The sequence below is a fragment of the Sprattus sprattus genome (genome assembly GCF_963457725.1).
Source record: "Sprattus sprattus genome assembly, chromosome: 18".
Taxonomy (NCBI): Eukaryota; Metazoa; Chordata; class Actinopteri; order Clupeiformes; family Clupeidae; genus Sprattus; species Sprattus sprattus.
Genome location: NC_137916.1, coordinates 12,650,736 through 12,664,993, shown reverse-complemented (window position 1 = coordinate 12,664,993; position 14,258 = coordinate 12,650,736). Strand labels below are relative to the sequence as shown.

Below are 14,258 nucleotides of genomic sequence, written 5' to 3'. Positions count from 1 at the left end.
AGGCACCCATTTGAGAGAGCGATAAGAATGTGTAATTAAAAAAAACACACGATTATGTCTAAAGAGGTGTCAATACAGGCCGCGATTCTATGCACAGCACCATGTCCTTGGTTTCAGCTCTCCCGTTGGACAAGCGGAGCAGTCCTTCTCTTGCTCAATCATGCCCCCTTTTCCTCCCCTGGAAACGCATCTGCACGAACTAGCAAGGCAAAACTGGCAAGCGGTTTCCCGCACCACGTAGAGAAGTAAGAATGTGTATCTGCCTGCGGCGTGGACTAGTATGATCAGTATGAGCACTATGCCGTTAAGGTCTATCCTTAGCAACTGAAGTAAAATAAGGATCTACCGATCCGCACTACCATTCTCTGCCAAGCAAATTACATCAAGAAGCAAGCGAGCAGCCCCACGCAGCGCGATCGTCAGACACAACAGCTCGCCAACATCGCATTCGGTGGGCATTTGATCTCGCGAGATAAAGTGGAATGATTTCGAGGCCATACACATAACCGTTTATTATAAGACCGAGGCTATGTGCTCGGGTCCGATAGTGTAACTTTCAGACGAGGACCCTTTCTTGCTAAAAAAACAACAACTTATTTGTTCTTTTAAATAAATAAAATAATGTTACAGTACAAGAACTACAGTACTGGTTACTATACTGACAGCATTCAAAAGCAATAATAGCGTTTGTTCACGCACATTAAGTTTATTCCTGCTGTAAGGTTGATGGTGGCCTAAGTGATGGGGACGCGGCATGTCCCTGAAAACCCAACTGATACAAGTTGAATTGAAAATACGGTGATTCTAAGACAACAAATGATGTAATAGTTATCAAACACCTTCCCTATCTATGTCGTAAGAAGGGGCATGCCCTTGGCAAAGCAGTGATTAAGCAACTCGCCAACTAAATGCCTAACCAGTGTTAGATATATTGGGTTGTTTTGTCAGTCTACAATTTTCTCAGAACTGAACCTGTAGCTATCTGAAAACGTCCAAACATCCATAGAAAATGATTTGGGATATTTGGGGTGATTTGTTTGAGAGCAGTCACAAGAATCAGCAGATTTCAGCTAACCGACTTGGAACGTATCGTCGTATCATATTCATAGAACTGAATTGGAGTCTGTTACGTTGGCCCTCCCTCCAAATTTTTCCCATAATGAACATTTTCTCATTGAAATAGTATCAAGAAACTAGATATCTGGTCATATAATGAACTGGCTGACAGGATGAATGATATTCTTCTCTCCCTATGCATGTCTTCATATAGTGATGTTAGTGTACTTAACACACACATTTATACATATGTTCAAAGTTTTTATTGATTTTCTTATTTTTATTTATAGGCTTTTTAAAGAGATTTATTTACAATCACGTTTCTTTACTGAAGCCCAACAACCACATCTTAAACACATTTGTAAAATAAGGCTTGGGGCTCGTTTTGATGCACACTCTTCAAAAGCACTGTTCATAAAGTTTGAACCTGAAATTTAAAAAAAAACTTGTTACTGTACAATCAAACATTTAAAATGTATTCATACTAAAGAGAGCTTTGTTTGTTATCAATCCATTACAAAAACAGTATTAGTCTGCACACAGTCCAGTTCAGATCAAATCAAATCAAATCAAAAGAATCAACTACTCCTTGTTCTCTGTATACAAACGGGCAGGGACTGGGGAGAGACACACACACATAAGGGAACGTGAGAGGGGGATTAAACCCACATGAACTTCAGCGGGTGAAGTGTGGGAACATCAGCAGATTCAGCGTTCCTCTGATCTCCCCAGGATGAGCCTGCCAGTAAACTGAACAACAACGCTGTAAACTCCACTGTCGCCAAAGAAGGGGAAACTCCCTCCCCACCCCCAACATCAGCAGCACTGCAGACATGATGAAAAGATTAACTCGTCGGGTGAATATAAATGTTATGGTTAGGCATGTGGAGGAAGTCTAACTGTGGATCCATCCCGTGCCAACTGCAAAACCAACTCGGGCAGCATGTTGCTAAAAATGGTGAATGCTTACTCGCTTTTTTGCGCCTTTGGCTTGTTGTGTTTTTCTTGCGCTTTTCGTTTCTCCCTGTAAAGTTCCCTGTAGTGCAGTTTCTTGGGGTTAAGTCCGTAAGCCCTCAGTCTCTGTCTGCTAAATTCCCTACCGCCCAGTTTAACCTTAAAGGACCTCGACAGCAGCCGACTGCCCAGGGCCCTGGGCTTCTTCTTGGGCCGCTTCTGCTGGTCAGTTCTGGGTTTGATGGTCTCTTCACTGACAGCCTCTGTGGCGGCCTCCTCACGCTCCTGCTGCTTTGGCTTCTCCATTTTGGGGACCAGGAACTCCTCTCCATCTTCCCCTTCCCCTTCCTCACCACCCATCTCTGTCAGGTCTTTGATGATGGATTCCTCAGCAGTGTCGGCTACTGACTGACTGCTCCCTGCTACCTCCTCCTTCTCCTTCTCCTGCACATTTTTCCCCTTTTCAGCATTCTTCAGCCGCTCTCTCCTCTTCTTCCCGACCTTTCCCTTGGCCTGCTCCTTTTCTTCCCTAGATAGTGCAAAAAGAACAGAGAGAAAATGAGTAACAGGCTGAAAGTGAACCTCAATAAAAACTCCACTGAGAAAGGCCTTTCTGTTGACTGGCCTGAGATGTTTTGTTCTTTCTGCCCTTTTCAGTCAGCTTGTTTCTGACTAGATAAGACACCCTATTGTTTTCATTCGTTTTTTAAAGTTCTGAGGCAAGAGGGCAGCCAGGGCTACACAGTGCACAATGCATCAAAGACTCAATGCGGGGATATGGAAAAGTCTGATACTCACTCTGAATAAAGGGAGAGAAAGATCTGCTTCTTCTTCCTAGTGTCTTGGGCCTTGATCTTGAAATTCTTCACATCACACAGTTCATCTCTTTCGGGCCTGACACAGAACATTCAGAAACAGAGACGCCTCAGTCAGGAAAAAAAAAACAATATCCAGGTGCATTGTGCTTTGCGGAGAGGTTATTTCAGCACACCTTCTTCCTGGGGTCTAAAGATGAGCTCACAGAGGAGCCAGAGATGTAAGCTTTCAGTACCTGTACATGCAGGTCTTCTTCAGGGAGCACCAACGGTTCAGCTCCTTCTCGTCTGCAGCCAGCACCTGCAGGGGTGGAGAGTTAAACTCATAACTTGGTTTTCACACCTGTAGCTAAAAGGCATTGTTTTGTTTGTGAAACCCACTGACAAATTAGAAAAGATCCCAAGATAACAAGGGTTACTACTATCTCCTACTATCCATATATGTCTATCATCCTCATGTCATCATTTACTTTGTCAGCTCAGAGAGAAGATTGCTGTCCACATAGCCTGGTCAGAGTTTACCCCGTAGGGAACAATACCAGTTCAGACCCAATCTAATCACATCAGTGCCAGACAGTTAAACTTGTGCAGTTGCTGGGATTTGAACCCATGACCTCTGCATTCATAGCCCGTTTCTTTACCTATTGAGCTACAAGTTCTACATGCATTACCTACCATCAATACAATTAGAAGACATACCACCATTCTCACCTCATCAGTTGTTAGGCCAAAGTCGTTAGCAACCACTTCCCTATAGCGGAACCTGCAGGGAAGGTCATCTATGATGTCCTCATAGTCCAGTCGGTAATATTCATCAAGATACTGTTCATATGATTTCTCCTCTATAGTGAAACAATTCATATAATTACTGATGAATAGCAGATAAAAGCAAAGAAAAGGCCAACAGTTATGATAATGAATTCATTGACAGCACATCACTGCCTACAATATTTCAATAATATTCAATATTTCATATTATATTAAGAACATTTAAAAACATTTCTGGCATCCAGTCAAAAAACCATTGATTTGGACCTAAGCCACACACAGTTGACTTTGACATAAACCAGCACATGGTTTTAAAGCACTTGCTAGGACTTACGTGGGTCAAAAACAGGCTTGTTTTTAGCAATGACCTCAGCAAAGTGAGACACCTTTCTCTTCTTGCCCATCAGGGTGACGTCATCTTTGGACGGCGGCTGCCTTTTCTTCTTCTCACGTTCCTTCTTCTTCTTTTTCTTGGCAGCTTGCTGGCTGGGATCATAGTCTGCATCCATCTAGACATCATCATTTCAGGTAGGAATTAGAGAAAAAACGTCGTCAAGTGACCCCACCCATCACGTAACTATTGAGTTGCTCTCGGAGAACTCATTGGGTGCATACTTGTAAACTGCACTGTGCTGTGTCCAGTGACTTGACTGAAGTGTAATAAATTAGACAGAAGTGTCTGCTGAAGGTGTAAATGAACAATACAGATGTGCTATACAGCAGCTATACACCAGGGGAACAGAGGGTTTGCCTCTCCTAAAGGGACATGCTGAAGGGCAAAACAGACAACACAGCATGAGCTTACGATGAAGTCAGGATCTTCACAGTTTGGTTGATGGCTTTCAGGCTGCCCGCCGCCATACTCTTCATCGCCGCCATACTCTTCATCCTCACCATGGCCTTCCCCACCCTCTCCTGTGTAGGTATCCCAGTTCCAATGTCCTGATGACATAAGATATACAGACCTCACTCACTGGAAACAAACAATTTCTGACAAAACAACGGCGAACAGGCAATGATGCTGAAGCCGCATATCCCAACTGTGTGAATGAGAAGTCTTTACCGTCCTCAAGCTCCTCCTCATCAAACTGAGGCTTTTCATCCGCGTCCATCCCATAATACTCATCACCAAAGAATTTCTAAAGAGCCAAACAAGCCAGTTAAAACCAAATATACAAAAACACTGAGATAGCACCAGTGATGAGTTCCGGTAATCAAAAAAGATACTACCATATCCCAAAAAAACATAGTTAATTTATCTGATCACTGAAGAAAAAACAACACAGCAATGCCTGACTTTGCAAAATGGTTCTCAAAATTTAAGTCATTCAAAATAATCAGACCCATGTAAACTTAAAAAGTCACTTCATCATCAACCAAATGCATGTGGCCAGCCTTGCCTATGTGTATTCAGCTGCATCATGTTCTCTAGATGACCTTGTTCAACCTTTCAGAAGTTTGACACAACACAAGAGCATACCTGCATGAGCTGGTCGTGCTGCTCGGGGTTGAAGTCTCCCTCCAGGTCCTGCTGACTGAAGGCCAGCTTTTCGTTCCCGGTGAGCTCCTGCAGCGACTTCAGCTTCTCCATGATCTCGCTCCTCTTCAGATTCTTCAGCTGCTTCAGCTGCTCCTTCTTATGCTCCTTCTCCTACGGGGAGCCAGGAAGAGGTGGAAGAGGAGGAGGCATGAGAGAAGTAAAGAGTAACATTGCAAAGAGATGAAGCACTATGTAAAAGCTTCTGGTTCAGCATCATCTCCCGACTGGTAAGATACATCAAAGCTTGCTTTGACTGATGCTGAGATGACACATCTCCCTCTCCTCCCTCTGTTTGTGACTTGCCTGACCAGCAGACCAGACATGTACAGTTGGGTTTGCGCACATCACTTGAGGGTGCTCTTTCCTTAAAAATTCTTGTACTATTTACTTCATAAATAGAAAATGCACCTCTATTTACATCAATGTACTTTCAATATCATTTACTTCATGAATTGAAATTGCACCTTACAATGTAGTTCTATCCCTCTATTTCACTCCACGTGTTAAAGCTTAGACACCTAAAGGCCTACATCTTTGATTCTCTCCTAATTTCAGAATGGACAGACTCAAACCCTCTTCTCTGCCTTGGGTCGCTCCACACACTCACTCGATTAACAGTAGGCCAAAGATATTGAATGGCAATTGGTTTTAGAACAGAACTGAGGAGATACTAGCCTAGAGAAATAAAACAACGGGGAAAAAGAATAAAATGTCTTACTTTTTTCTTCCTCTCCTTTATCTCCTCCCTCTTGTGTTTCCTCCGATCGTCTTTGGTACGGACGGATGTGCCAATGTTTCGGGGGTACGTTTTCACCTGCAAGAAATGTGTAAGCATTAAACCCATTGACCACAACTACCGCACTCCAACACTTGGGCAAGTCAGAGCGTTGGGTCACCTTTGTGGCATCTGGCTCCTCAAAGCGGAAGTTGTATTTCCTCTCAAAGTCTTCCTGTTTCGTAAGGAAAGACTCTCCTTCATCCTCAGAATCGTCCACGTCGTCTTGTACCAACTCTTCATAGGTAGGAATCCTGTGTATGATAAACAGACAAACAGTCCAAAAGGCATTATTTACAAGCTCTTCATGGTAGCTGCAGCACTACACATGCCTAAACCAAACTGTCTAAGCACTTTGCCACCATTCCCTGAGTTTTGCTGAACTCTCCAGTTAAACTACACAAGAAATCAGTGAACTCCCATCTTCCCCAGATTCAGTGACCTCTCAACGTTCCCTATTCAATCTCATCAAATAACTAATATCCTTTACCCCACTCCCTTGTGAATGTACCATTCAACATATAGCAAACAAATCATGTCATGCGGTTATAAGGTAGAGATGCCCCTCTCAGAGGGTCGTTCTTTGAGTAACATTTGTGCACAAACAACTCCATCACAGCATTGCACCAAACAGGGAAAAACACAAAGAGGCATGACAGGAATGAGAGAGAGATGAGAGCGCAGTCACCTGTCCTGGTCATCCCCCTCCAGATAGCCCTTGTTGAGTACATAGTCCCGCAGGAAGCACTCCCTCTCATCAAGCTGGGGGTCATTCCAGTATTCCTTAAGGTAGGACTTCACCAACACAAGAGTAAGAGAGTCAAAAGTCGACAGCCAAAAAGCCAGGACAAATTATAACTGCCCTCTATGAGGTCTTGAGACTGCTGGTGCCTTCACACAAATCCAGCAGAGCCGCTTCATTGAGACGTCATGCCTACACAGACTCACCATGTCCTGCACCTCCTCCTTGCCCTCCAGATCGGCCTGCCCCTTTAGCCAGTCCACATAGTCTGCCTCCTCCTTATCCTGATAAACACACACACAAAAACACACACACACACACACACACACACACACACACACACACACACACACACACACACACACACACAATTAAGTAACTGAGTGTTACTGAGGAAAAACCATATGTGTGTGCCTGAGGGATGTACTGATCAAACATATGAATACTGTGTAAAAATGTATGTATTGTTATTGGCAAGATGTCTGCTAAGCGCAGCACGTCAGGACAGCGCCTGACCTTCTCATCTTTGGTTTTATTCCTTCTCTTCAGCAACTCGCTATCATCGTCATCACTGCCTTCATCACTGTCCTGCAGGAATTTGCGGAAACTGGGAAAGACAGGAAAAAAACAAGAAGAAAAAGCCCTCATAAACATAATCAACAACAGTTTCTGTGCAGAACAACAGCCTCAAGGCTAAAAGACAACCGCCATTAAAAAAAGGGAAATGTGTACCTGTTTTTGATCTCCCGCTGTTCCTGCATGTAACTGGGTGACCCCGCTCTCTGTGAGAAATCAGAGTAAATACATTAACATGTACACACAAAACAACACCTATACCTTTACAGTCATTCAGATGAATACACACTTCCAATTGAACAAATCACGTATTGCTCCCCGATGTTTAAGTAATACCTCTTGCATCAGTCTTGAAGCCTCCTCATTCTCACTGTCATCCTCATCTTCATATTTCCTATGAGCAAAGAAACATTTTGAAGAGCCCAGAAGAGAACACACTGAACCACATGATCTGTATGCTCATTACAGTTAAATCAGTGACAAACTATGGAAGCTAAAATTTGTTTACTCACCCTCCCTTTTCCAGGATAACTTTGCGCTCATAGTCCCTCAAGTACATTGGCTTTACAGCTGCCTTAGACGTGGATGGCTCCTCATCATCATTTGACCCAGTTGGTACTGAGACAAAGACAAACAGACAAGGTGTGAACTTGGTGAGATTTTTTAAACTGATGATGTTGAATACTATAGTACAAGATGAATCGACATACCTTCGTCTGTGAAAAATGTAGCATCCTGCTGATAAATCTTGGGATCTTTCTTCTTCAGTAATGAAAGAGTTCTATAGAAATCTCTTTCCAACTTCGGATCAAGCTCCTGTCAATGAATGGACATAAGACAGAGAGTGAATTCGAATTGTAATAATCATAATTAGGGATACCATTTTTAGCAATTTTGCAAGCAATATCAACTTAACCACGTTTTAGCCAGTGTTTGATGCTCACCACGTCACTGTTCTCATCGGAATCCGAGTCCGATGAATCACTGCCACCCTCGTCTTCATCTCCGTAGCGATCTTTCACTGAAAAAATACATTTTTATTTAGTTACCTAGTCCTTTTTCCTCGGAAGTCTAGGGTTCCGTCTAAGTTGACTTTACATGCAAGATGTCTACAAACCACGTTAACTGGTTGCTCTTACTCTCCTTACATGCTTGTAAACTGTGACACGTTATACCGTAATTGCAAAACAACTTGCATTGATGTATGCCATTTTGGCTAGGATGTCATAATTAATTAAAAACAAGTTAACAGCAAATCAAGTTAGTCAGGACAGTTTGTTAGCTGTGCTAGTTAGCAAGCTAGCCATGATTCTGACTTCTGGTCAGTTGTTGACGTTGACTACTGTGACAACTCACGTCTTTGCAACTCCTCCTTTTGTCTGTACTTTTCATATTTATCTGCAAATTTTTTATTAATCTTTAACTCCGCCTGGCCAGGCATCTTAAGAACAAAAAAATGCTTATAGATATAGGTTAACTATTTAATTTACAGATAGTCTAACATTCCGCATGGAGATAGCAGCGTGTAGCCAGCGACAATAAAGAAAGTTTCAACATGGCTGCCATTCGTTTTTAATTTTTCAAAATAAAAGTCAAAACGTATTTATTAGTTTTAAATTATACAACATCAAAAACGAATGCAGATTTGACAAACTGTATGTCTACCAAAGCAACAAGAAAAGTAAAAGTGAGAAAATGCAAACCACAAGTACAAATACAATTATTTTAAATACAAAGAGCCTACTAGTGTGTAGTTAGTGTTCTTCCCCCCCCACCCCCCGAAAAAACTTGTGAAATGACAAATCCAAAAATGTATCTACAACAGAAAGGGTATTTGAACATCTACATGCGTCATCCCACTTGCCTGAGACTGAGTTGAAAGGTAGGTGATAATATGCACAGAATTGACCTACAATAATTGCGTACTCAAAATTGTGTGGTTGAGAAAACAAGAAATTGGCATCCTTGATATTGGGGTGAAATTAAGAAGAAATGTCTGTATCTTGTCCCCCTTTGTACAGTTTACCTATTTGTGCAACACAACCAAACAAAATTTCCTTGTATGTGGAAACCTGCTTGGCATTAATCCTATGCATGATTCAGATTCTGTAGGTGCAAGGGCATGTCTTCCTAAATGTTCTGGAGGCAAAGGTGTCAAGATCAAAGAGTGCTTGCTTCTTTTTGATACCACTGGTGGAGGTGTATTCTGAAAAAAAATAATGTTTTAGTTTTTTAAGGATTTTCTAAAAAGTTATGTTTTCCATAATCCATTCAGTGGGTACAATAAGTATTGAACACGTCACCATTTTCAGTAAAAATATTTCCAAAGGGCTATTGACATGAAATTTTCATTAACAACCCAAGTAATTCATTCACACAAAGAAACCAAAACAAATAAGTTCAGAAATTAAGTTGTGTGTAATAATGTGAAATGGCACAGGGATAAAGTATTGAACACGCTTACTGATTTTTATTTAATACTCTGTACAAAAGCTTGTTGGTAACGACAGCTTCAAGATGCCTCCTGTATGGAGAAGCTAGTCGTATCCATTGCTCAGGTGTGATTTTGGCCCATTCTTCACAAACAGTCTTCAAATCTTGAAGGTTCCGTGGGCCTCTTCTATGAACTCTGATCTTCAGTTCTTTCCATAGTTTTTCAATTGGATTCAAGTCAGGTAATTGGCTTGGCCATTCTAGCAGCATTATTTTCTTTCTCTGAAACCAATTGAGAGCTTCCTTGGCTGTGTGTTTGGGATCATTGTCTTGCTGAAATGTCCACCCTCTTTTCTTCTTCATCATCCTGGTAGATGGCAGCTTCAACATGCTTTTTCTTCAGCAATGGAGTCTTTCGTAGTGAGGGTGCATACTGACCATGGCGGTTAAGTGCATTACTTACTGTTTTCTTTGAAACAGTTATACCTGCTGCTCTCCAGTAGTCCTTAGCTCTTGGACAACTCTTCTCATAATTCTTTTCAGGTTGCAAAGGTCTTGAGACTGCTCTTTGCGTTTGCCCATCCTGAGATGTTTCTTGTGTGACACCTTGGTAATGAGACTTCTTTTTATAGGCCATCAGTTGGGACTGAACAAGCTAATATTAATTTGCACTGACAAGGGTCCGGATTGCTTTCTACTGATAGATTTCAGCTGTTGTCTTGGCTTTCCATCCCTTTCCATTCCTTTTTGCACCTCCCTTTCTTCATGTGTTCAATACTTTTTCCCTGTGTCAGTTCACATTATTACACATAACTTAATTTCCAAACTAATTGGTTTTGTTTCTTTGTTTGTATGGATTATTGGGTTGTTACCAACATCTGGTGAACATTTCATGTCAATAGCACCTTTGGAAATATATTTACTGGGAAAAATGGTGACGTGTTCAATACTTATTTTACCCGCTGTATTTTACACAAAATAGGGAAAGTTCAACTCACAACTCTGTTCTGCCTATATGGAACACAGTCTATAGGCTCAATTTATTCAGTAATGTATAGGGTATATGACTCACAAGCAGTACAAATAAAACATTTTTCATCAGCTATGTAGAGTGACCTTGGTGGGAAATGCAGTCTTCTAGATGCAGAAATGTATGATAATAAACAATGAAAAACGAAATGTTGTTTAGCCTACCTAACATGCTACTATCCTATTTCATGGTTATTTGCCAGATGTGTCTGCTAAAATTACATTATTTTTTTGTTCAAACAAAACTTTGTAGCGGACCCTTATTTTGACCCTTTTCGCCGCCATATTGCCCCCTGATTGCCCCTCTTTCTTTTATGGTTACATGGCAAACCAATGTCTTCCTGGTTTCTCGCCACCTACTGGATTGGAGTTTTCGAATAAAACCTGTTTATGTGAAAACCATGAGTGGATCTCAATGCTCTTAAATGTAAGAGAGCTGAGCATGTTATCTATAGACTTAGAAACACTAGAAATATTGTGTTAACCCTAGAAATCAGACAGTGTTTTGTTGGAGGTAGGAGTTAGAGCCTAATTAGAAGTCCAAAATAATAATAATAATCTTTATTTGTTAAAAAAAATGTTATAAAGTTCTTCACAAAAGCAGCAAAATCCTTAAAATCATCAGGTTTTAAAACAAACATATTAAAACAATTAGGTCGGCCATAGAAAACCTATACAGCCTAAAACAAATATTTTATATAACAGTGCAATATAGTAATCTTGCAGACAGAGGGGGCTACTGTGACTTACAGGTCTTCCTGCCCCAGAAGCTGTGAGTTCCCTGATGCAAAAATAAATAAATACAAATAAATACAAACTAACAGACGAAATCTAATGGTTTAAGAATTTGGAAAAACCAAAGCTAGAGTGTCTTGGGACACATATCATTAATATCCAACGGTTTGTATGGGTTTCTATGACATACTTGGATTCGGATTCCATTGAAAATCTCAATTCTATCCACTAGGTGTAAAAAATATATATTTATTATACGGCTCTTCAGAACGTTCCAAAAAGTACCGTTGATTTGAATGGGCCATCCCTACGTCATACCCATACATTAATTCCTGCTAACAGACCTCTGCGAAAGATAATCACCGCTGTCATTGGCAACGGGTTTTGTACTTCTAATTCACATCTTTCATATCATTCCGCCAGAAGTCCAGTCATTTTAACGCAACAGTAGAGAGTAATTTGAAGTCAGCAAGTAATGGGTTGCTATGCAACACCTGAAACTTCAAAGTTCTATTTGCTTGAAGAACTATTTATTTCTAAACGGGACACATGAAACGGCACCTAAATCATTAAAAAGAGGTATGTTGGAGGAATGTCTTCTATCGTTTTTGGCAAGTACCCGTATAATAAGCGGGATAATGTATTGTCCGTCGGTCATTCTCCAAAAATAATTCCCTTCAGGACGAACAACACCCTCCGCTGCGCGTCGGGGTGTTGTTCGCCCCGTCGGGAATTATTTTTGTAGAATGACCTCCGGACAATACATTATCCCTTACATATTTCCAAGAGAAACCAATAGAATTCCCATTATACCCACGATGACCTATATACATAGGAAGAGCCATGTTTCCATGTCTATAGCAATGGTCTGTGTGAAAACGTTTACACACCATGCTCTGCACACTATCTTTAAAGTATAGGCTATGTTCAGCATGATTTATTTTAATGGCATTTCCCCTTTTACTCACATCCATATTTCTATTGCATATTTCCGCAATGAACTGCTGTTGGTGTGGCTATTGTAAAAAGTAATAATAAGAGAACATTCTAATTCTATATTAGTCTAGTATGTGAGTGGTAGTTTGTTTGTAGGCAAGTTTGGATGGAAATTCAATTCAGTTCAAGTAATCGTGAAGATTATGAGAACTACTTAAGCTGAAATGGTAATTCAATCCCCCTTTGTACTATCCCAAAAACTATTTCAGAAACGTGGCTTTTTAGGTCAAATTTGGGTTGTAACGCTAGAACTGTGTGGATGATCGCCACTTTAGTGCCAGGATCTTCAGAGGATGTGCTCAGGAAGTGCCTAATGTTGCACTTAAGTGCAGTGTCTGACACCTACTGTATGGCGAAGAAAACCCAGCAACCCATCATGTTAAGCGGGAGACGAAACTAGAACTTAAACAAGCGGTGAGATTCTTCCAGCCTAAGACAGAAGCCTGATCCTGGGTCAGTGCTGTCAAGAGCTCTACATATATTTAACACAATAACCAGGAGGCCTCTGTACGTGAGACTTACTCTTATTTATTTGTTTCTCAGTAAGGAATTGTAGTCCTCATAATGTCCTCGCACAAAGACAGTGAGCATGCTTGAACTGGTGTTTTTCTTTCGGGGAAAAAATCTAAAGTGAGTTATTGTCTCTTCTTGTAACACATATATCAGAGTTAAATGTCAAATGTCCGATTTGTGGAGCACGGTGAAGATGATGGCAAGTTGGTGATCTTGCCCAATAACCTATTTACAGTGTGTCACGCCCCTTCCTCTATCTCATCCATATCTTGTGATTATTTTCATAACAGTTTGGTTTGCTTTGTAGTTTATCAAAATTACTCATAGCCATTTCCCCTTCATAAATAGCTCTCCACACCTTCAGATGAGATTAGATTAGTTGCGTGTGACCTCTCTGTGTCTATTTACGCCATCCCCAGCCCGTAAAGAGGCCTAACAAATAAGTACTCACTCCAGCACAGAGGGGAGCTGATACAGGAAGCGTCTTTATAGAACCTCACGCCACTTTTCCTCTTTTTTCCCAAGATGATTCTGGGAAGTTTGGACTCAACTAGGATTTCAGGCTGCTTAAAGGAGGCTCAGGGGAGAAAGAAAGGGCCAGACATTTTTTTGAAGTTGGAGGCGCAGGGTGTGTAAATGTGTTTTATGGGATTTCGTCTGCAGTGTTAGAAAGACAGCGTGTAGACATTGTTTTTTGCAAGGTTATTGAAGCGCTTCGAGACAATTTCTTTTTTCGGCGCTATATAAATAAAATTGAATTGAATTGAATTGAATTAATTACCTTAGTCTGACATTGCTACATATGCTGCTGACACGTTGCTTTTATAACATTAGTTAGGAGCTCAATGTCTGTACAGTGACCTACAAATGAGCTGGAAAATCTGGGCCATATTCACATCTGACCTCATGCAAACAAAGAGGGGAAAATGTTTGGTGGAGGCCACCACTTCCATTTAAAAGCACTAAATATTAGCAAAAAATATTGTTTACATGGCATAAACACAATGTCCTCTTTTGGACCTCAGTGAGAAATGATACAGCTGCTGAACATCTGTTGCCATGTAATGGAAGTGTCCTTCCCTGGCCTCTGTCCCTGAATCCCCTTTTGCAATCTCTGGGAAATGTAAATAATTCCCACCTACACTTATAGAGTTGGCAGCGATGCAAAGCACACAGTAAATGAAGAAAGGTTCAGAGGGCAGAGTCCGCCACATTAATGACCACTTTGATGTTGGCCGCTAACATGAGCTTGGAATTGAGCTGGTTTTCAACTTATAGTGATGGTATAGGGTGGTGGTCGTAAATGCTTAGTCACTGGGCTTGGCC

General features: G+C 41.1%; 1 protein-coding gene across 1 annotated transcript; it reads right to left on the bottom strand.

The window, feature by feature from the left end:
- Nucleotides 1-1,452: 1,452 nt before the first annotated feature.
- Nucleotides 1,453-8,698, bottom strand: kri1 (KRI1 homolog). The gene is made up of 19 exons (XM_080855830.1): nt 8,583-8,698; nt 8,171-8,247; nt 7,937-8,042; nt 7,739-7,844; nt 7,563-7,620; nt 7,383-7,432; nt 7,167-7,257; nt 6,857-6,934; nt 6,597-6,703; nt 6,030-6,162; nt 5,852-5,947; nt 5,074-5,244; nt 4,657-4,732; nt 4,399-4,535; nt 3,928-4,102; nt 3,537-3,667; nt 3,062-3,126; nt 2,809-2,904; nt 1,453-2,539 (listed from the first exon to the last, which is right to left on the bottom strand). Exons 1-19 carry the CDS (start codon nt 8,665-8,667, stop codon nt 2,023-2,025), a joined length of 2,355 nt encoding a protein of 784 aa, XP_080711956.1. The 5' UTR covers nt 8,668-8,698; the 3' UTR covers nt 1,453-2,022.
- Between the last annotated feature and the right edge of the window lie 5,560 nt (nt 8,699-14,258).

Bases quoted from the DNA above. Each gene is read 5' to 3' on its own strand.
- kri1 (XM_080855830.1), bottom strand. From the start codon at position 8,667: ATGCCTGGCCAGGCGGAGTTAAAGATTAATAAAAAATTTGCAGATAAA. The intron at 7,621-7,738 runs GTGAGTAAACAA...CTTTGCTCATAG, and splicing joins GTTATCCTGGAAAAGGGAGG to GAAATATGAAGATGAGGATG. The intron at 5,245-5,851 runs GTAAGACATTTT...GGCTCCCCGTAG, and splicing joins TAAAGGAGAGGAAGAAAAAA to GAGAAGGAGCATAAGAAGGA.